The sequence below is a fragment of the Arachis hypogaea genome, chromosome 10 (genome assembly GCF_003086295.3).
Source record: "Arachis hypogaea cultivar Tifrunner chromosome 10, arahy.Tifrunner.gnm2.J5K5, whole genome shotgun sequence".
Lineage (NCBI taxonomy): Eukaryota > Viridiplantae > Streptophyta > Magnoliopsida > Fabales > Fabaceae > Arachis > Arachis hypogaea.
In genome coordinates this window covers 616,659-640,244 of record NC_092045.1, presented here as the reverse complement: position 1 = coordinate 640,244, position 23,586 = coordinate 616,659, and the positions used below count along the sequence as shown (strand labels likewise).

Below are 23,586 nucleotides of genomic sequence, written 5' to 3'. Positions count from 1 at the left end.
ATATTTATTATAGGATATGACGTATTTATTATTATGATTTTTTTTAGTATCTATAAATGCCCTTTAATATTGTATTATTTTAGATAACTTGAATAAATAACTTAAATACACTCAATAATACACAAATCCTTTTTTCAGTATATATATATATATATATACCAACTACGTTTTTAATTGTAAGTATATAAAAAAATAGCATATCATGTTAATATTATAAAGATATAATATTACTCACTTAAACCTATAAAAAAGTAGTTCATACTTGAAACTTCATATCACTCAAAATGATTTTGAAAAATATAAATAACAAATATTTTTTTGAAAAATTTAAAAACACACAAAAATATATATCACGTATTAGATATATATTTTTTTAATTTCAAAACTTATATTTGATGTGATTTTTATAAAATTAAATAAAACTAAAAAATAAGATTTTTTATCTTTAAATTTTGATAGCTTTATAATGAGTAATTTTTTAAGAAATGATCGACAATATTTTTTAAAAATGAAAAAAGTATAAAGATTGAATTTTGCTCCAATTTTTAGTTAAAATTTTATAAATAATTATCCAAATATTTTAAAAAAAAACTGTCGCTATATATGGACTTAAAGTGTTGTGATGCGTGTGAAAAATAATAATATTTTTTTATAATTTTAACCATATGAAATATTTTAAAAGTATTATTTTGCAATTTTCGGTAATAATATTTTCAGCAATGCATATATTAACTCCATTTTAAACTTATATTTATGCTGCTTTTAGAATCAATACCTACCTCTTACAAAGGCCCCATCATGGTTTCTCATATATATTCAACGTAACTTAATCAATCATCAATTAAAAACCAACAAAGGCTGCTCACAAATCTTAATCAAATATCTCATTCAAACCTATCTCTCACCAGGAGAAATTAAACTAAGTCATCAAATTAAGTCCCTATTGTAGGTTCATATAGTCATCATCTAAAATTGTTAATTATTAAGCTGTGAATGTATTGAAATTTTAATAGAGCGACGAATATTAAAAAGTAAAGATGTTATTATAATTATTTGAGTAAAACATATTTTTTGTCTCTAAGATTTATAACTTTTTTAAAAAGTAGTCGTAAGTTTAATTTTATTCAATTTTAATTCTAATATTTTTAATTTATGATCAATCTTGTTTTTAATATTTTTATTTGTTTTAAAATTATTTTTAAATATTTTCAATAATTTTATCTCCAACAGTTTAGATAGAAAGTAGAAATATCAAACGGGCTAGTCTGACCCATTTAGACCCGGCCCGTTAAGTCCATGCCCATTTAAACTCGCTTTATTCGTGGGTCAGAATTTTCTAGCCCAAATTATTTATGGTCAGCTCGGGTTAAACGGGTCAGCCTGTTTGTTATTTTATTTTACTTTTTAAAAAATATTTTGACAAAAAATACTACTTTTAAATCAAAAACTTTTTAAAAATAATATTTTTTAGTTGATGAGTCAGATTTTCGAGTTGAATCAGAAGAAATGTCAGCTAAAAGTTTTTTTTTTGGAAAAAATGTAAAAAAAAAATAAACGGGCCACCCGTTTAACCTACGAACTAGCCTGTTTAACTCGTCATTTTTTCGAGTTAATCGGACTCAACCCGTTTAGTCCGAAATTTAAACAGGTTTAATTTTAGAAGTAAAACTCGCCTATTTAAATGAATAAACGAGCTGGTCTAATGAATTTAACCTATTTTAACAACCTTAGATAGAATTAACATCTAAAAATAATTTTGATATAAATTAAAAATATTTAGGATATAATTACTTTACCCTTATAAATAATTAGGATATGATTTACGACATATAAATGAAGCAAAAAATACGAAGGTATACAACCTAAGGTAACAAGATTTTAGGAAGAATAACAGATAACACAAGTGATGAAGATATATATAGGTACATAGAAAAGAGACAAAGCACGTAAGGAAAGTAGATAATAAGGTTGAGGTAGTGGCAATAATGTTAGTTTTGGAAGTGTAGATGACGAAAAAGGACATGTTATAATTGAAGGTAGCTTTCTACATGCAATAATTTGGAGGATCTTGCGGAATTTGTGACTCCAATGTGTCCACTCAGATAGTTTCTTTTCCACTCGTGAGTTCTTGTCAGGTAGCAAACATGTACATCAATTCAACACTACTCCTATTTATATGTACAATTAATTTCCCCCTCTTACTTCAGATGCACCTACCCAACATCTTTCATTTATTAATTACCTATTTAGTTTCTTCTCCGGTAGAAACTCACGACTTCACGTGAAGTTGATAGGTGAGAATCGTTAGATGAAAATTTAGTCAAATCAGTCAAATCATCTAATAATTTTCATCTATTAACTTCACGTGAAGTCGACTGCACATGAGTTTTTACATTCTTCTCTTTTTACTTTCAGCATTTCTTTTACCTTAGTACAAAATAAATGTGTGAATTATTGTTTGGATAGGAGAAAGATATGTTAATTAAAGGGACAAAATTGTAATTATTGAAGTAAATAATTAATTATTATTAAATTTATAACTTCTATATATTATGTGTAAATTTATTATTTCGATTTAAGAATAATTAGATTCTTATTTTATCAATTTTTTTAAAAAAATTAAATCTGATTCCTCGAAATCATTTTTTTCTAGACATAATGTAATGTTTGAGAAGAATAAACCCAGACTTTTTATCGTATAATATTAAAATAAATAGATATTATATGATATATTGTTAATAAAAATATAAACTATTTATTTTTTTATTATTCTATGATTTATTTTTCACTTATGAATAAGATGTATTTTTTTTATCATATTTTTCACATTAAAATTTACAATTTTCATTTTCAAATACTTTTTCTTAATTTTAATACGATGTCAGAATTTAGGTATTTTCTAATAATAATTAATTAGAGAATACATATTTTAAATATTATTTTTTTATTGAAAATAAAAACTTCTTTGTAATAAGAATAAATATAAAAATAGAAAATAAACGAGTGTTATCATATATATTATTAGTGTAATTCTCTCTATGATTCCAAAGAAAACCCAAGTTTTATTCCCATGATAAACTAAGCTAGAACGAAATTAGTCACCTTATTCAATTACTAGTAATTAAATAATAGAGAGAGGAATACCTTGTGAAACAAATAATAATAAAATAATACATATTTTGTTTTCTTAAAATTACAATTGGCTTTCTTTCTACTATCTCAAGAAAAATTCAATGTTTTTAATCTATAAATTATCTTGATCGCAAAACAAACTATTCCAACCAGATAAAAAGTTACGTGAATATTCAAGGAATAAAATTAGAAGAATATTTCAAAACATAAAAACTTCTCAAAAGAATAATAAACAGTCAAATAATTTTCAAACTTTTCCCGATTATTATTGATTTTAAAAACATCATATATATCCTACCACCGAAAATTAATAAATCGTCAAGTATCAAATTCTCATTATAAAGGCTCGATATGACATTTTCCATTAAAAAAATGCTCTCGGATGTTGATGAGAGGACTCTAATTAAATAGCCTATGTTTAGAAATCAACACTTTTTGGGCTTTGGCCATTATTATCAACTATTATATAGTAGCGGATACGTATATTTCTAATTCCAATAATCTGCATACAACTTTAATTTCCTTTTGAAATTTTATTACTAAAGAATAATAACCACTTGCACTTAATTTTATACATTAATTAAGGAAATAAATATGCTTGTGTCATGTCATTAAGAAAGTGTATGTGTATGAGCAATAGTTGGTCAATAGTCATGTATATAACTTTTATTTGCCATATTAAAAATTCATCAGTGAAATATAAATAATGATATTTATATTTATATTTTGTTCTTAATTATAATTAATTACTTTACATGATGAACATAGATACATATAAGTTAAAAAGATCTATAATTTTCAAAACTAAACAACTAGTTAATTATTAAGTTGTTATAATTAATTATAGTCTATGGATAGTTTGCTGAATTTTCGTGTCTGCATGTCAGACATATTTTAGACATGACACTCACCGACACTCGTTCGACACGTACGTCTGCTGTGTCTAAACTGTATCTTAAAAAATAAAAATTTTTATTGTACATATTTGGACACGCCTAAATATCATCACACGTCAATGTATCCAGTTTTATTCTTAATATATATTTTTAAAATAAATTTAGATATCATATAATGTATATTATTATTTATTAAAATAAATAATATTTTAAATACTTGATATAATTAAAATAAAACATTAAAAATAATTAAAAGAATTAATTTATATTTTAATATTAATAAAATATTAAAATATATCATTACAATTTATCTAAAAATACATTATATTTTATATATATACATATCACCATATTTTACAAAATTTTAAAATTTACGTGTGGACGTGTCTCGTGTCGTGTTTCATCTGGTAGATTATAGCACTACCACATGAAAGTGGAATTAAGCTAGACAAGCTTAATTAAGAACAGTAATACAGCAAAAAGGATGGGAAGCAATGATAAACCGAAACATAAAGAATAATATAATATTATTGTGGACCCCATCTCCATAATTAACGAAAAAGAAAGGTTTGAAGAGTGTGTATATATGTCACTAATCATAATCATAATTAGTATTATATTATTACTAACTACTCATCAAAAAGGGTTTTAGCTAACAATCAGTATGTCCCTTTTCAAATATATATAAATTAAATCTCTCTCCCCAAACAAAAGAATGAGAGGGCATAAAAACATTGCTGGAGAGAGACGAACATAGAATGAAACATGTTTGACCAAATGTTTGTGTTTTTGCTCTCTTTTTATTTGTTTGCCATTCTTCAAAGGTAATTTGGCTTCAAGGGAACACAGCAAGAAAGCAAACCAGCACCAACTTGGATTTTTTTTTCTTGAACATGTTTTGGGTGACATATATATAGTGTCTCCAACATAATAAATTAAATCCCATTATCATTTATTATGTTTTAATTCTATGATTGCATGTTTGCTAATAACCAAACTTCATCCCTAATCATTTATATATCATTAGTGAAAAAAAATTGGACCTACAAGCAACCACTCTACACTACTAAACATTTGTGTCTTTCAAGTCAAATCTCTTAATTACATGTCATTTAGCTTAAATTTTTTTAGGTGTAATTATATTCCTATACATGCTTTTTGTCTCTTATACAAAAACTAGTACACGTGGCAAAATTGTATTGGATCAATAGTTTGTATGTAGATGAACATGCAACAAATGAGTCTTCCCATGGTGTAGGAGATAGAACAATGATAATGTATCCTCTTGAATAGTGAAAGATGCAGTTTGAAGCACCTATATTGAAGGATGCTTAAACTTTAGGTTACAAATAAAATATTCACGTTGTAACCAAGCAATATATATATATATATATATATATATATATATATATATGACATATAATCATTCTATATGTTTGACCAATATATAATCTCATATTCGAGCTCTAATAAATATGGACCGGTGACAATGCTAAAAAAGTTGTGTCGCTTGTGAGATAACGTTTGAAAAAAAAAGTCAATAATTGAGAGACAGAGATAAAGAGATAGAAATTAAAATAAATTTTAGTATTGTATTTGGTATAAAATGGGAGGTAAAAACTGTAATAAGAATGCAGTTTTAATTTAATTTGTACAAAGAATAAAATTAAAATTAATTAATTAAAATAAAAATATTTTAGATATAAAATGTTATTAAAGTTTCAGTCTCTGTACTAAAAAATTTTACTTTCCTGTATTTTCACTTTTTGGAAAAAATTTTGGAGACAAACACTGAAATTTTAGTATCAATCTTTGGGCCAACAAATATAATACTGAATTTCAGTTTCTTAGGTAGCATTTGGTGGAGAGACAGAGACTGAAGACCGAGACTGAGAGACAAAGATTGAAATAAATCTCAGTATTCTGTTTGATGCAAAGTGGGAGATAGAAATTGAAACAACAATGAAATTCTAATTTAATTTGTACAAAGGGTAAAATTACAATTAATTAATTAAAATGAAAGTATTTTAGGTATAAAATATTATTAAAGTTTCAGTCTCCATCTCTAAAAATTTTAATCCCCTATGTTTCTACTTTTTGGAAGTACTGAAATACTGAAATTTTGGAGATAGAAACAGAAATTTTAATATCAGTTTCTGAACCAATAAACATAATACTGAATTTCAGTCTCCTAATTTCTATCTCAGTACCTCAAAACAAACGCTACCTTAATCTTTGTTATATAGAACTTCAAAACAAATACCATCTTAGATTCTTAATACTTAAAAATAAACAAATAAAAATATTATGCACCGCTATTTGAGAGTTCAGATGGGATGGTCAACATTTTCTCCTTTGAATATTAGCTCTCAGGATATTGGTATTCTACAATGCAAGGAGGAGAAATTTTAAAATTGTTGGAGTAAACCTTAAGTCACATTTGCAATCTTTTTTTGTTTTGAAATTGAGTTCAAAGATATATAACATTTGAAATGTGAAGCCCAAGTTTAGGAATCCATGCATTATTGATGGGACCACACAATTCCAAGCACGGCAAGTGGGTTCACATTTCTTGGTTTAGAAAACATTTTAGGATATCAAAATGATGCTATTTATTCTATAAAAGAATCATGGTTATAAAAGTTTTATCATTATAATAATATTTGATGGCTGTATAGTGTATACTATTACCACAAAGAATTATATTTTTAATGTATAGAACACTTTTAAGATCTATCAGAGGAATCATTAGGATAGTGTAGGCCATAGAGAACAAATTTATATGATGATAAAACACACCTGGGCTTTCAATTGGATTTGGATTTTAATTATACTAAAGATTATCTCCAACGTGCTTTGGAAGCCACTAAGATCCCAAAAAAAAACCTGCGTTATTTGATGATAAAAAAATTATTAAATAGAATAAATGACCATTTGTACCCATAAAAGATAAAAACGCTGAGATATGTACTCATATTAAATCGAAACTAAACTTGTATCCACGCAAGATACCCTCTGTGTGACAAAAGTATCCGTCTTTGGAGGATTAGAGTGTCACGTAAGGTACTTCTGTCACACAAAAGACATCTTGAGTAAGTACAAGTTTAGTTTCGATCTAGTATGAATACATATATCAGTATTTTCATCTTTTATGAATACAAATAGTCATTTATTCTTATTAAATATAATCCTACAAGAAAGAGTTGAAGAGAAGCTAGGTTTAGAAAGGTGCTCTCTCTCTCTCTCTCTAGTGCTGGATCACTTTTTGTGAGTGTGTTAAATTAATTGATAAAATTAATGAAGAAGTGGTTATCTTGGCCTAATAATATGGTATATTAATGACAAAAGAAGGTTCACTATTGATGAAAAGTGCTCCGTATAAGGACAATATAGCATCACATGGTTTGGTCAAACATGAAATTATCAAAAAGAGAGGCCAAACAGTTGCTTGTGTTTAAAAGGCAAAAAGCACAAATAATAAAATATTACGACTTCTTTTTTTTAATTAGAAGATTACGTACTACAATAATGCGATTAATATAATCAAATTTCTTATTTAAAAGGTTATAGTATGCGGTATATACGGTTATTATTAGAATAAGTCCAAATTGTTAATGGCACAAGTTCCATTGGCACCTACAATTGCAATTTTTATATTGTCCATCTTTGAGAAAAGGGAACTGCTAACATATTTAGAATTAGAAGAGTAGTCATACATATCTTCTTTTTCATATTTAGATATATCATAGTCAATTCTTTTTTTTTTTATTTTAATTAATGCCAATGAAGAAAAGACAAGACATGATAATTTATAAAAAAAAATCTAAATTACCAGTGAAACTTTTTAATATTTTTCAGCAATGTGAAACTACATGTTTTTTTTTAGTCAAATGAATTAAACAACTCTCAATCTTAGACATTACAAACTCATGAACACCACCCACTCATGCATGTGGTTGTCCCATTCATCCAAAACATAGCATAATTAACTACTTAGCTAAGCCCAATAAGAGGATACACGAAACAATTAATTATTCAATAATGTATTTGGGCCAAAACAAGGCCCATAATAAAAAGAGGTCCATATTAATCACTAATTAATCTCAGCCCCAAAAACTTTAAAGAACAAAAAAAATCAAACAAATATTTCAATAATTTTTTTATGGTGAAAATTCAGATATAGTTGACTTTACGTAAAGTTGATAACTGAGAACTATTAGATGATTTGATTAAATTTTCATCTAACGACTCTTAACTATCAACTTCACATGAAATCAACTGCAACTAAGTTTTCACGTTTTTTTATTTATCTTTAATGGTGTTTGGTTAAAAAAAAAAACTTCTAATATTTTTGCTTGATTTAGGTAAAATATTATGGCCAACAATTTAATAAAGTCTCAATTGTCCGGCTTCAATACATAGGACTATGAAAAGTCATATATTGTTCCTTTTAGTTTTTCACTTTTTGTTAAAACCATTAAAACTATAATAACAAATAATATGATAAATTGCATTATAAAATGTTGCAATACAAGAACTCATTCACAATGCAAATCAAATAATAAAGTTTTACAAAGTTTACAAGAATCTATATTCTAAAGTCATCTTCTTATACATGCCTTGGTGGAAATCAGTACACTCCTTGAGAAAGATGCACCTGCAATGGTCACTTTCCTACCCAAAATTCATCAGACTCTAGTTTACACCAAAATCACAATGCAATCATATTGGAACTCTTGCATATGAAGGACTATGATATCAGAATTTTGCATGTATATTGGAGGTGTTGGAAAGTGGGAACAAGTATCTGAGAGTATTCAAGGAACTAGCTTCCTGATTCAAAATCTGATTTCAACATTTATAGCCAGAGTTACACTATCTTTGTGGCAATGCCTAAAGCAAGTTGCTCATAGTTCAAGAAACTGAAGGAATACTTACAAACTAAATCCCTCGGCCTGTGTCTACAACATGTGCGCGTCTGCGCGTCTACAACTGCAATATATGCCTTTGACATGGAATGTGTCATGAGGAGGCATATCATTCTTCTTCTCCAAAGTCCATGAGGAAATCAGTCAAGTTCTCAGAATCATCTATAGCCTCATCCAGAGACATAGGACCGTCCTTCTTTGGTTTTGGCTACAGGATTGAGGATAGAAGGAATGTTATAATTGAGATGAAACATGTGATATAAAAATCTATCTCAATTCTCAAATATGGACATGTATGATTAGATAAAAGCCAATAGGAGATTGATTTGACACTACTAACTTCGAAAATGGATGTAGCTATCCGATTTACAAGAATACCTTTGACTGGCGAAGCTCAGGAGTACTTTTCAAGACGCTCCAATTACGAGTAATCTTCTCTTCTTCTTCCTCTTCTTCTCCCTCTTCTTCATCTTCAACATCACTATCCTCTTCATCCTGTTTAATAAAGAGAGGAGGAAAAAGAAAAAGAAAATGTTACAATCACATTCGAGGGTCAATATTGTATACAGTTTACAGGAGCAAATGAAATGACCAAGAGATAATGGACGAAACTCACATCATTTTCACCAATGTCAACGGCTTTGGCCATAGCTTCATCTACATCTGTCACCTGTCAATTTAAAATGAATAGTATTAAACTATCTTAGCATACAATACTTTCCTTTAAAAGCTTCTGACCTCAGAGGTTTAAGGTTCCTTTTAATTTATCTTGATGACAAAAATTGCAAGGGTCATATTTCACAAATGATCCATGCAATCTGTATATTCTCTATTAGTATTAATGTAAGTTCCATGCTTATTACTTCTGACTACCGTACCACATGCTGTTCAGGCTTCTCCTTTGCCAGAATAGTGTTGAGTTCCTCCCTTGTAATAATGTGTCCATGCTGACCATATAAAGGAAAAATTTTCAGTATTCTTGCAGTATTTAAGCACATCATGCATGGAATGATAAACTTATGCCAAATAACGTTTGCACACTCCATCCCCAAAATTTCCATATTTAACTAAGCAGTTAATCTTCAATGGTTACTCACATTTAGCAATCAAATTTTCAGGAAATAAATAAAGAAATAGCAGAAACAAAGTGGAAATTGAGTTTTGATCAAATTACCTCCATTAGATAAGCCAGCATATTTGGTGTTGGTTCATGGAAATCCGGTCCCCTGTAGTCGATCACTTCATTTGGATCTTGAATATAGTTCACGGTTGGGTAAACTGGATCTCCACCCCATACTGCAAGAATGAAGGTAACTTTTTAACTAATTGATATTCTGGATTTAGTATATCTAGAATCTAATGTGACCAAAAGCACATGAATGGTAGATCTCGGTGCAAGCTGAATGATATTTACAACCACAAAGTATGGGATGCTTGGCCTGATGATATGAGAAGACTAAAACAGGATACTGACATAACACACTTTAGTTGTTAAGAGTACATACTTTGCTTTATCTGTTCCTCCTTCATTCGCATTGCTAAAGGATCCCTTTTAATACGCACATCAGTTCCCATCATTACGCGATACTCCCGATCAGTTTGGTGGCTGAACATTTCAATTAGTTGAGCAGTTTCATCTTCACCAGTCTCTTCAAAATGCTTCTGAATAGCTTCACGAGATGTGTCCCCTTTCCATGCTTTTACCCATTCTGAATAGTATGCCATCGGACCAATCTCTTCCAGTCTATCTTCCTCAGCCTGAAGCCTATAATAATGAAGAGTTTACTTTTAGGAGATTCAATAGTAAAGTCTTCAGATTTTGCAAAGCAGTCATCACAAATGAAACTATGAAGCAAGGATCTCTCATATGTCTATTTATGTGCAAATTATATGTGAATTGTGAAGTTAGTTTTGATGAATGAATTATACCATGAAAAATTCAATCTAATTTCATACATTGATGTCACCCTTAGTTTTACATTTCTCATGTACTACAGAAATGCATCACTTTCATTTCTATGCTTATCAGAACAATGTTGTGAGAATAATGGTCAGCAATACCTCTCTTCCTTATAAAGATGGCGTCTTGCTCGGTAAAGAGACGTTTCTGTCAATGTTGGGTGCTCACCATAAAGCTTTACTTGCCCAGTTTCTGCCATGGCTTTCAGGAAAACCTGAAAAGATTATTCAGTTCAGTCAAAATAGAACTTACAAGCTTCAATATATCTAACAACTTATTCTCAATGAACATAATTTTGAAGACTAACAAACAGTAGTATCTAATTTGAGGACTAGGAGTATCTGAGCTTCATGCTGCGAGGAAAATTAATTCATAGGTATCCTCCCCATAAACCATATTCATACACACTAACCGTATCAGCATCTGGTTTCCTCCTTTGCCACCTGGACCATTGTTCTTTCTCTGGCTTCTTCCAGTTCCACCATAGTTCTTCCTCGGGAAGTGTGCCCTCTATTTTCTTTTTAACTCTTGGATCAATAAACGGGTGAGGATTTCCAATTTTCTTATCAAGGTCATATCCTGCCTCTTCTTCTTCCTCCGGTTCTGACTGATAAACAACAAACTCAGACGAAGAATCTTGGGCATCCTCAGTGGATTCAACCAAAGAAGCCTCATCAGATGGTGCAGGGTCAGACGATTCTACATCAATACTTGAAGAAGAAGCAGCAGCTGTTTTGTAATTCTTCCTCCTACTTCCAGGCTGGCTACCATAAGACGGAGAACTTGACGATTCGCCACCTGGTAGAGGCGCCCTGGCAGCCCTCACCTGACTAGCAGTTCCCTCAGGCCAATACTCTTGCTCTGGAACACTTGCTCGAGCACCGGAGGCCGGCTCAAGCTGGCCAGAGGTGGAGTCCATGTAACTGTAGTAAGGTGGACGCTCAACAGATACATGCTCAATATTATGATCATCTTTCTTTTCACATTTTATACAACTATATGAAGGAACCCTCCTTGAATTGCTGAAACCAACTCTAACTTGCAAAATCCCAGCAGGGAATGAACCAACCAAGTAGGATGATGTCTACAAAGAATTGCACTACTATAACTTAGCTCATATTATATAACAAATTCAAAATTAACATAATAAATTAAGATAAACTACCTTAAACACAAATATGAGAGGGAAAAAAAAGATATATAATTTGGCAGCTCAGTCACCTAAAAATTGGATTTTTATTCTTTTCAAACAATAAAGACAAAGAACCACATACCTCATACATGTCAAACTTACATATAGGGAAAACTAAAGCAATCCAGAAGCTAAAAAATTGAACTTTGAACACCCCATTAAAGAGAAAGAGTAACCAAAAGGGAAAAAGTAAAGGAAGTGAACCTGGAAGTGATTGAAGGGAGACTTGGGAAGGAGATTGGAATGAATGGAATTGGAAGCCATAAGGTCTCACGAAAAAACGGGTTTTTAGAGTTCAAAGAAGATCCTTTGAGCTGAGTAGGTGGTTGGTTGGTTTTGCGAAAGAAGAAGAAGAAGAAGATGCGAGAATGAGAGAGGATGATTCAACTTTCTCCCTCTTTAATCCTTAAACCTCACTCAATGCAATCTGCAAAACTATGCAATGTGCAGTGGCATTGACGCATTGCCACCCCCCTTATCATTTTCCTCTTCTCTCTCTCACCCTTTATCGTATTTTCTTTCAAAAAATGCTAATTCACGAAACAATTAAGACTATGAAAATTGGATAATGACAAAGGATTTATTTTCTATTCATGGGGCATTTATATCACATTCATTTTTTTTTAAAAAAATACAATAACCTATTAAAAAAAAATTAGGGTGTTCATCGATCTGATCGTATCCGCATATCTGCGGTAAATATTCACATTTGATCCTAAAATTGCAGATATGATTCGATCCGCTAATTGGATCGGATAAGATCTGATTCGCACCCTTTACGAATCGAATTGCGGATATTTGTTCTACATTTACATATTTAATCCGCATATTCACACAATAATAATTAAAAATTAAATAAATATATATGTTTAGTATTATATTTATTTGTTTGTATGTTTTAGTTAGTAATTATTATTCATATATTGTATTATTTTATTTTTGTTATTTAAAAAATTTAATTAAAAATATTTTAGAAATGAATAAATTTAAAAGTGTGAAAAAAAATTATTAAATTTTTTACATAAAATATGATTAAAAAGAGAAAGTTCAATTATGCGAACATATTAAATCTGCACAATTACAAATCGGATTGGATGAATCCAACCCTAAAAAATGCGAATATTATATCCTATCCGATTCAGTACACCCCTAAAAAAAATAAGGCATTTGTTAAAATAATGCATAAAGCAAAACTTTTTAACTTTTATTTCATTTCCTGTGGCGGAAGATAAACTTGAGTCGACCAATAACATATTAACATGTTAATTTGCATTTAATTTAACAAAAGTAAAGTAAATTAACAATTTTTATTTCAAATTATTGGCAGAGAGAGAGAACGAGAGATAGATATACAACATAAGCTGATTTTGTAGATAGCTACGTTAACCGTTTTTGTCGCTCTTTCAGTTATTAGAATCGCTTCTTCTTCTCTCTCTTTCTCTCTGGAGCTAGCTTCTCATCACATTTGACATTGCAATGAAATCACTCCTTTCTCCTCTTCTTCTTTTCTTTTCCACTTTGTCTGCCATGTCTTAATTATTAATTTCTTAATATCATCAATGCAACAACCTGCGATTAAATCAAATAATGTCATTCATGAAGCTGGGATCAAAGTCTTCTGAAGCATTTCATTTGGAAGGCCAGACATGGTGAGATTTTTCTGTCTTCTTTTGGTTTCACATTAAGAGATAAATATAAAGATCCTTTATGCAATTAAGCATTGTTTTTATTTGGTAATGTCCCCATGTCAAAATGGAACCCTTAATTTATTATATTTGTGGGGTGGTGAGAGGTTTTCAATCTTGTCTTCAAATATCCCTAATTTGAGTTGCCCTGATTTTGGGATCAAAATGTTGTCAAATCCATTTTCCTCCAAAGATAGAAAGGTGCAAGCTTCCAAAATACTAGTCAATTTTCAATCATGCAGGAAATTCAAAGTGGTGCAATTCTATGAGCTTTTGGGTAGAGAGGAAACATGAGATTGGATTATTTCAAATTTCATATTTGGTTCTTAACTGGTTCCACTTCCACTGGCTAATTACATTTACTAGAATTGTAAAGAAAAAAAAAGAAAGAAAAAGAAAAGGCAAGAGTGAACAACTTATCCAAGTAACTATGAAATAGACTCAGCTTTTTGCAATTTTTGTCCAAACAACAGTGGATGCCTCTGTTTATGTTAGCAACTTTTCAATGATAATTGATGTTGGGAATGTTGTTAGAGTATGATTACATTTTTCATTATTGCTCCTAAATCCTAGTTTTGTTCTACTTCAGGGTATGTTCAACAGGACTTCCAAGTGATGTTACAGTCGAAGTTGGCGAGATTTCTTTCTTCCTCCACAAGGTGCTTGTTGAATTCTTCTTTTTTATCTCCACTCTTTACCTTAAAAATGTCTTTGTAGGCCTCTGTCAAGTCCTAAATTATGTGCTGAGTTTGTTCCCCAATTTGTTCATATAATTGTGATTTTGATGCAGTTTCCATTGCTTTCTAGAAGTGGGCTGCTGAAGAAACTCATTGAAGAATTGTCAGGCGACGATGGATATGTTTGTACCTTTCAACTTCATGATATTCCTGGTGGTGCAAAAACATTTGAGCTTATAGCCAAGTTCTGCTATGGTCTAAAAATAGATATCACGCCATTAAATGTAGTTAGCCTCAGATGTGCAGCAGAATACCTCGAAATGACTGAAAATTATGGTGAAGGAAATCTTGTTTCGCAGACAGAAGCTTTTCTGAATGAAGTTTTTAGTACTTGGCCAGACTCCATAAAAGCCCTTGAAACATGTGAGGAAGTGCTACCTTTCGCCGAAGACCTGCATGTTGTTTCAAGGTGTATTGATTCCTTGGCAATGAAGGCTTGTTCGGATCCAAGCTTATTCAAGTGGCCAGTGGGTGGACGTAAAAGCCAAGACAATGCAATGGCGAATGGAATTTCCACTGAGATAAAGCCACAACCTCAAGGTGATAATTGGTGGTATTATGATGTGTCTTTGTTAAGCCTGCCCTTGTTTAAACGACTGATTTTAGCCATTGAATCGAAAGGTATGAAACCTGAAAGTGTCGCAGGATGTCTCATATATTACCTTAGGAGGTTTCTCCCCTTGATGAATAGACAATCAAGTTTCAAGGATAAATCACATGCAACCATTCCCACAACCTCTGAAGCAGATCAAAGGGCTCTGTTGGAAGAAATTGTGGAGTTGCTTCCAAACAAGAGGGGGGTCACATCCTCCAAACATCTGCTTAGGTTGCTCAGAACAGCCATGATATTGCGTGCAAGTCCATCCTGCAAGGAAAATTTGGAGAAAAGGGTAGGAGCTCAACTAGACCAGGCTGTGCTCGTCGATCTTCTCATTCCAAATATGGGATACTCAGTTGAAACCCTCTATGATGTAGATTGCATTCATAGGATTCTTGATCACTTTATGTCTATATACCTCCCTGCATCTGTAACAGCTTCCCCATTAATACTCGAAGAGGGAACATTGATAGCTGCGAATGATCCATTGACGTCGATGACAATGGTGGCAAGCTTGTTAGATGGATATCTTGCTGAGGTGGCTTCAGATGCTAATTTGAGCTTGTCTAAGTTCCAGGCACTTGCTGTTGCAGTTCCGGATTATTCTAGGCCGCTTGATGATGGTATATATCATGCAGTAGATATTTACCTTAAGGTTAGATCACACTGGATAGTCTAGCTTGCCCAATAAATTTATTTCAATACACCAATGTTACATGTTTTTGCAACTGAAATTGTGGAAGACAATAATGAAATGTTGTTTGGAACTTGCTACCTTTGCCAAACCTATATTGTGAAAGAACATATAATAAACTTAAATGGTAAAATAATAATAACAAGTCTTTAATGTTTTTGTGTTTGGAATTTCGTAATTCTAATGTAAAACATCAATAAACTGCAGGCACATCCATGGCTGACAGATACTGAAAGAGAGCAACTTTGCAGACTGATGAACTGCCAAAAACTCTCAATTGAAGCAAGCACTCATGCAGCGCAAAATGAAAGATTACCTCTCCGTGTAATTGTTCAAGTCCTGTTCTTCGAACAGCTTCGGCTTCGCACGTCAATATCCGGCTGGTTCTTTGTTTCTGACAATCTTGCAAACTCACAAGACCAAAGTGGAAATCTCGGCCTCCATAGGAGTGATGGTAATCATCAACTGGACTCTGCAGGGGGAACAGACAACGTGAGAGAACGCCTTTTGCAGATCGAGAAGGAATGCTCAGAAATTCGAAATGAGCTGCAGAAGTTGACAAAGACAAAGAGAAGTTGGAACATTTTCTCTAGAAGGTTTGGCTTTAGGAGAAAAACAGATTCTAGCAGTTCAAAAGAATCAAATAGCACTAATGCAAAGACACAATCGTCCACTGTAAATGGAAAACCAAATCGGGAAAGTAGTTGATCGTCATCATTGATGTCCAAGTAGGTGGAGATAAATTGTCTCTTTTCTGCAACAAGTTCTACTTCTCTATTTGAATGAGTTTATAACTGCAATCAAATTGACACTAGAATAACAGGTTTAGATTATGGTATTTTAGTCAATGTCTTAGATCAGTTCATTCTTAGGATATGAAACTCTAGAGTAAACAATAGTCACCCCTTAGACAAAGTAAAATGACCGTTCAATCAAAGAAAGACAAGGATTCTCTTCCATTGAGACTTAATAGCATTTTGCAATGGTTAATTAATACTTAGAATTTAAGATGCTCTTCTGAGATGTCATGCTTAGATCTAATCATCATGATGCTTAACTTTTCTTATATTAGTTTGTCATGTTCGTCTTTATTATGTGACGTGCTTTGCTGCCTTAAGATAATTGAACCAAGATTTCGTATAAACAGATTTATTTAGTGAGTATAATCAAACATTAATAGAAATGGATAACAGGGAGTTCTTCATGGGAGAAACTTCACACCCTATCTGTGATAACATTTATTCAAAGATGTAAAAAACTAACTCGTTTTAACATAGGATAAATATTATTTTCGGTCCATAACGTTGAGGGTCAGAATCGAAACCATTGAGGATCAAAATCGAAACCATCTTCATCGTAATTTTCGATTTAAAATCATCCTTAACGTTTTTTTTCCGTATTAAAATCGTCTTTTTAAAAATCGCCCTAACGTTGAAGAACTCTACCATAATGACAATTCGTTTTGCACATTGTAAAAATACCATTTCGTTCAACAAAAATGCTACTACACACACGCACTAAAAATCAACTACATAAATAACTCATTAATTTACACATGACCGGATTTTATATAAATATAACTCATTAATTTATATGTTCTTTTAATGAAGAACGTAAAGAGTATGAATATCTAGATTTGAATAGAATTTTAGAAGGCAATGATAGTTCCACAAATAGTGCATATTCATATAAACCAGGAAGACATCAAATATGTTATATATAACAAAGTAACATATTGTTCCAACAGCAAATTAAACCCAATATCATTCGGGTATGTACATTATTCCAATCAAAGGGGTTTTTTGCGAGTCAAAAGTTACATTCAACGCATTTATACAGTTCCCAGCACATACTATATTACGCCATTAATAGCACCTGAAACAAGCAACAAAATAAGATCAATCTCGAGAACCAGCATGCACAGAAATCGTGCGATTCCTTCAATAAATAACCTTTACTGGTGATGAGTTAATAAACCATTTGCGCATAATCAAACGTGAAGACTGAAGACTCAAGGGGGGAACAAATGCAAATTCGGAAATTTAGATTAAGACTCGGCTTAAACACATCAAGAACAAAATTATGAATCCACGATGTTCGGGAAAGGTAAATTCAAACACGGAAACAGATTACATAACAAGCCAATTGTTAATTAAACGCAAAATCACGGAGAACCCTAAAATCAAGAAGAATAGGGAAGAGGAAAGAAGAGACCTTTGAAGAGGGATTTTAGTTGTAGTAGAGCTCGAGGCCCATGCCGTCGTGGATCTCGTAATCTTTGAGGGTGATGTGATCCTTGTAGATGGTGTACCACTTCTGGATGCGAATCTTATCGGCCCTCGTTCCCGTCTGAGCTGCAACCAGCTTCTTCAGGTCGCCGATGGTGTCGTCATCGTTGCACTTCACGCGAACCTTCTTCCCCAATCGATCGTTCAGAACCACCTCGATCATCTTCTTTTCTTCGTTAACCGTTCACAGAAACTCGAAACCCAAAACCCTAATCCCCCAATTCCTTCTTCCTTTTCGTGTGACTTTGTCCGTTTGGAAAAAGAAGGCTTCGTATTTATAGCTTTGCTTGACCGCCATTAGTTGGATTAAAATATTAAATTTTTAAATACCTTTCACTAGTTTTAAACTTAAATTTTAAAAGTAATAAATATATTTATAATGAATTATTGATAAGAAAAGTTATTTTAAAAGAAAATTTTTGCTCCATTTTTTTCCAATCTCAATCTTACATGTATAGATAAATAAAAAATAATAGATGAGCCAAATAAAAGTTTTGGATGAGATTATTAAATTAAAAAATCTAAATAATAGAAGAAGGGATAAGTTTATGGACTGTGGGTTCGAATTTTTTTATCTTTGGTAAAAAAAAATATTCAAGTAAACAATAATCAGATTTATTAGGAAAGCTAGTTTGGTAAATTTTGATGAATCAAGAGAAACTGTGGATTAAGATTATGCTTCAGAAATACCTCTAGAATAGAAACCTATTTGCAGTTAAAGCAATGGGTTCTTCATCGTATATATGGAAGTCTATTGTGCACTCAGTTTCCGTATTAAAGGAAGGGTTTGTTTGGGAAGTGGGAGCTCTTTCTAAGAATTTCTGGTTTGACTCTTGGTTGCACTCTGGGCCAGTAGGAGCGAGGGTTGAATTTCTTGATATCTGTGAGGCTGCTTTGACCATTGAAGATGTTTACCGTGATGGAGTTTGGCATTTGGAGAGGATTTACTCTTTTATTCCTAGGGACTTAAGGGAAGACATTCTTAGTTTAGTACATATTTCGGCTTCTGGTCGTGATTTGGGTTGGAGTTGGGAGCACACTATTTACTCTGCTAAACAAGGATATTTATGGTTAATTCAGAAGAAGTTGAATTGGGATAGGAATATCAACTGGCTTTGGCTTTGGAAGGCGCGGATCCCTGAAAAGTTGAGGCTCCTAGTGTGGCTTTGCCTTCATGATGCTGTACCAACTCAATATCTGCGTTTTCGGCGACATCTCTCCTCCTCATCCTTATGTACACGTTGCAATTAACTTGCGGAGACAATTCTTCATTGTTTTCGGGATTGTGAAGTGGTGCGATCAGTTTGGGTTTCTCTAGGTTTTTCTGATGTGTGTTTCTTTGACTCTTACGAGGTGCATGATTGGTTCAAGCATGGCCTCCTCAATGAAGGTTGTTCCAAATTTGCAGCTATAATATGGTCAATTTGGCAAGATAGAAATATGGGTAATTTTCAGGGAGTTTTTGGATCTACTGGGTCAATTGCATACAAGGCTCGCAGGTGCATGGTAGATTTTGAATATACAACTCAGAATCGAGTGTGTTGCATCCAGGGATTAAAACCTCTGTCTTGGTCTCCACCAGAACCTGGTGCTTGGAAGTTAAATTGTGATGGGAGTGTGAACTTGGGGAATGATTGTGCTGGTTTTAGGTGGGTAATTCACGATAGCTCCAGTCAATGGATAATGGGATGCTCAGGAAATTCCTTTGGATCTAGTGTCATCAAGATGGAGTTGTGGAGTATATGGAAAGGTTTGGCTTGGGCTTGGGAGGCGGGTCTTAAGCTTGTTGTTTGTGAGACAGATTGCGCAGCAGCTTTTGAGCTAGTGACTAGTTGGCAAGTTCTACTCTGGCATCTTAAAAAAGAAGTGATACAACTGATCTTTGACTTGAAGTTAAGAAGGGATTGGGATATTCGTTTTGAGCTTATCCCGAGAGAAGCTAATGTCGTGGCAGATCGGTTGGCAAAGATGGGATCTAGAGGTAGCGGAACTGATGAGGTTCACCTTTGACACCAGCCACCAGAAGTGGTTTGTCCTCCCTTATTGTTAAGAACCTAATTTTTTTTTTCTTTTTCTTTTCTGCTCTTTTGTTTTTCCTCTTAGTAGTTCACCAAAACAATAATCAGATTCTAAATTTTTGAAATAATGACTGCACAACATACAGCAAGTAAATGTAACAATCGTAGTTATTTAAACAAATAAAATCATATTAAAAAAAAATAAATTAAGCAAATTACAAAATGAAAATCTACCAACCTTTATTAGTCTTTCTTGAAATAAAATCTCAATCACTTCTTTTAGAATTGGAATAAACCAATTCCCTTTAAGCAAGGCCAACATGTTTGAAACCTAATCAAATTCATAAAATGGAGGTGAAAAACTTAGATAGCTTCAAAATAATGAGTCCCCACACAATATTCAATCAAAATAAAATGATTAAATTTAAGATAAAAGCAAAACCAAAACCAAATCAAAAGAAAAGAGGTGAGCAGCGAGACATACTAAAGAAAAAAAACCTTTATTAGATCTTTATGCACTAATTTTTTTCTTTTTCTTTTATTTCGTTTTTTTTTTAATCCAAACAAGATTATACAACAACAAAAATTCAATAATAAAAATTTTATCATTTATCTTAATAAGTTTAAAACAAGATATAACTTAGTAAAATTCAATAAATAAATTCAGTTTAATGAAAGTAGAAAAGACTCAATCATAATAAAAGCATGTTTATTATGCTTATATTACTTTTTAGGTCTCGAATTAGAGATTTAGCTGAAAAGAAATATGAAAAATTTTTATATGGAGACTCAAAACCCAATTCATGCACCCTGTAGGACATTGGTTAGAATTTTCACATCTGAGAATATTCTATTTGCATTGATTATTTTTTTATTTTCGAAGTTTTTGCATTGTTTAAGAATACAATTACAAACTTTTGAAGCATGAAAATTTATTTGAAATTTTCTAAAAATTTGAGGGATTAACATATTAATTTAACCAAAAGAATACATTATTAAATAGTATAATCTAATATCCACATCTTATAGTCACAAAGAGCATAGCCTCAGAAAGCAACACTACAATAAAAGCACTTGAATTCCTAACAATTACAAGAATACTAATATCAAGTAACATACTGAACAAATAAAAGCTCATGCTTTAACATAATTTTAACAAGAATTATCAAGAGTTTAGCATAATTTTTTTCTACACAACACAAGAAAAGGCAACAAAACAAAGTATAGCAGAGACATAGTTAAAAAGAATGAAGAATGAAAAATAAAAAAAATGAAAAAACCAATCTGAATAATATAATCCTAAATTTTTGTTCTGACTTCTTGACAGTTTGAGTAGAGGGGTAAAAGTGTGATGGAGACAAAGGCCAGACAACGAGTACAACGGACGACGACAGTCCTGTAGCTGATCAAACAAAGAGCAGGCTCGAAGATGTTGAGCTCGAGGAAGAAACTACTATTGGTGGATTGGGAACTTCGACCACCATGACCAGAAGAAGTCAATGGCAGGAGCGCAACAGAGCAGATGAACGCCAAGGACTGACACCAAACTCGAGAAAGAAGTTGCAACGCATGACACGACGGCAATCCTTACAACAGTCCATGTGACGATGGTTAGACAGCCCTTGCAGCAGTGGGGGAAAGGTTAGGATTTCTCGCCTTTACGCTTCAGCTTTCTTTTTGTTTTGGAAAGAAGTGGAGAGGAGAATGCATTTTCAGTTTCAGTTCATCGTTTTCCTTCTTTTTTTTTTTTGTTTTTAAGTGTTCATGGTGGTGTTGATAGTGGGCTAGTGGCAAATTGTCAAGTTTTAATCACATGTAATAGGGTTGGTTCTATCAGCGGCTATGATGGAGGAGCGGAGTAGAGGGAGGATGAAAAGAAACTGACTGTAGGAGAGAGAACGGGATTGGAAAGGAAAAGGAGTGAGAAGACATATGTCATAATAGATGAATAATAAAATAATTTATAAAATAGATAATAAATTTAATAATTAAACAATATATATTGAGTTTAGAAAATTAATATTAAAATGACGATCAAACATTATTAAAATGTTAAATTAAATGCCTATTAAAATATTACCAATAGTTTGTTTGATGGATTGGGTTTAGTATGCAAGAAAGAAAATTAAGTTTCATAATGGCCCAATTGAAAACGCCCATCTTGTTAACTAAACAAGCTTAGCTTGGACCGCATTTTGTAAGACCGAGATACTGATAGAGGGGTTGGACTGTATCAAGGGCAATATGACCCTGCAAATGAGACTACTATCTAACTGACGATGGTTTTGAGACATGGTGGGTGTTAGACAATTGTGCGGTCCACCAAACCTCTGAACCTCCCTAATCACAACAAAACATTTATACTTCAACTATATTTCTAACCTACATAACATATCATACAAAAGTAGTCAAAATCACAATTAAATTTGAACTTATCAGTATTCGAGATTCTGACGAAAGGTCACACAGAGGCTCTATTGACACCCATTGCTGGCTTGACGGCACTGCACAAGGTACTTTAACCGGTCGGACTCGATCACCCGGTACTCAGCACTCTTGTGAATACTGTAGTTCTTCACACCCTGAAGGCTGAAGCACCGCCTCTCGGCTTCTGAACCTGTGGCCGACTCGAAACTCTACCCTGCCGTCTAGGTTGTAATCCTCTTCACATGTGTCAGAAATCGAGGTCCTCTCTTGCATCGCGTCTAGATGCAGACTGTGATAGTGACTTGGGATTGCCGATAGCGCCGGAATCGAGTGAGGTGGAGGCAGCACATGGCGTGCCACAGCCCCGGCAGGTGTCTCTGGCACAAACTCATCCTCATCGCCAGCATCAGACGACTCACTATCCGCACTATCCGCCACGTAATCTTCGTCCGACTCCTCCTCACCCTCCTCTGCCTCATGCTCTGGAATGGCGACATGAATGGGTGGTGGTGCGAGAGGTTGGTCGTCCTGCACATAGGTATCGTGTACGGAACCACCACTACCACCATGACCCACCTCAGCCGACAGCTCCATTACCTGTTCTACCATGATCCTTCCATGGATGTCGAACATCAGTCGCACATGCTCGTCCCTTTGAAGTCAGAATAGTCGAAACCAGAAGACTTCGTTTCTCATGGGTGCCAGCAACCTATACCCCACCCTTCATATCTTTCTCGCTTGTGTACCACTGGGCTTGCTCAATATCAAATTCTTCAAATCCGACAACATCTCCACACGCTGAGTGTGAAACAATATCGGATCCTCACACTCAAATGTCACCCCATTGTCGTCATTTCTCATACGACAATTGGAATAAACAAGCACAAATATGAATGAACTATTATTGGCTATTGAGCTTTGTTTTTGTGAGAAAACAAGACAGAAAAATGATATAAAATGTGTGTATAGAATACCAAAGGTTACACGTGTCACGCTAACGTGCCTTATCTCGTTTACACTGTAAATGACAT

The 23,586-nt window shown here is 32.7% G+C and overlaps 3 protein-coding genes and 1 long non-coding RNA gene across 4 annotated transcripts; 1 reads left to right on the top strand and 3 right to left on the bottom strand.

The window, feature by feature from the left end:
• Positions 1–8,512: 8,512 nt before the first annotated feature.
• LOC112714360 (protein PLASTID TRANSCRIPTIONALLY ACTIVE 12, chloroplastic) lies at positions 8,513–13,511 on the bottom strand. The gene is made up of 9 exons (XM_025765939.3): positions 12,313–13,511; positions 11,329–12,000; positions 11,018–11,130; positions 10,462–10,721; positions 10,131–10,252; positions 9,835–9,903; positions 9,573–9,626; positions 9,335–9,451; positions 8,513–9,164 (listed from the first exon to the last, which is right to left on the bottom strand). The coding sequence occupies exons 1-9, from the start codon at positions 12,370–12,372 to the stop codon at positions 9,066–9,068; spliced, it is 1,566 nt and encodes a 521-aa protein (XP_025621724.1). The 5' UTR covers positions 12,373–13,511; the 3' UTR covers positions 8,513–9,065.
• Positions 13,512–13,639: 128 nt separating this feature from the next.
• Positions 13,640–17,041, top strand: LOC112714355 (BTB/POZ domain-containing protein At5g03250-like). The gene is made up of 4 exons (XM_025765937.3): positions 13,640–13,757; positions 14,383–14,452; positions 14,584–15,783; positions 16,030–17,041. Exons 1-4 carry the CDS (start codon positions 13,696–13,698, stop codon positions 16,528–16,530), a joined length of 1,833 nt encoding a protein of 610 aa, XP_025621722.1. The 5' UTR covers positions 13,640–13,695; the 3' UTR covers positions 16,531–17,041.
• On the bottom strand, positions 14,065–16,282 carry LOC112714357 (uncharacterized). The gene is made up of 4 exons (XR_011867029.1): positions 16,139–16,282; positions 15,193–15,914; positions 14,785–15,108; positions 14,065–14,680 (listed from the first exon to the last, which is right to left on the bottom strand). It is a non-coding gene; the product is annotated as an uncharacterized lncRNA (long non-coding RNA).
• Positions 17,042–17,487: 446 nt separating the features above from the next.
• On the bottom strand, positions 17,488–18,376 carry LOC112714356 (ubiquitin-like protein 5). The gene is made up of 2 exons (XM_025765938.3): positions 18,037–18,376; positions 17,488–17,697 (listed from the first exon to the last, which is right to left on the bottom strand). Exon 1 carries the CDS (start codon positions 18,271–18,273, stop codon positions 18,052–18,054), a length of 222 nt encoding a protein of 73 aa, XP_025621723.1. The 5' UTR covers positions 18,274–18,376; the 3' UTR covers positions 17,488–17,697; positions 18,037–18,051.
• Between the last annotated feature and the right edge of the window lie 5,210 nt (positions 18,377–23,586).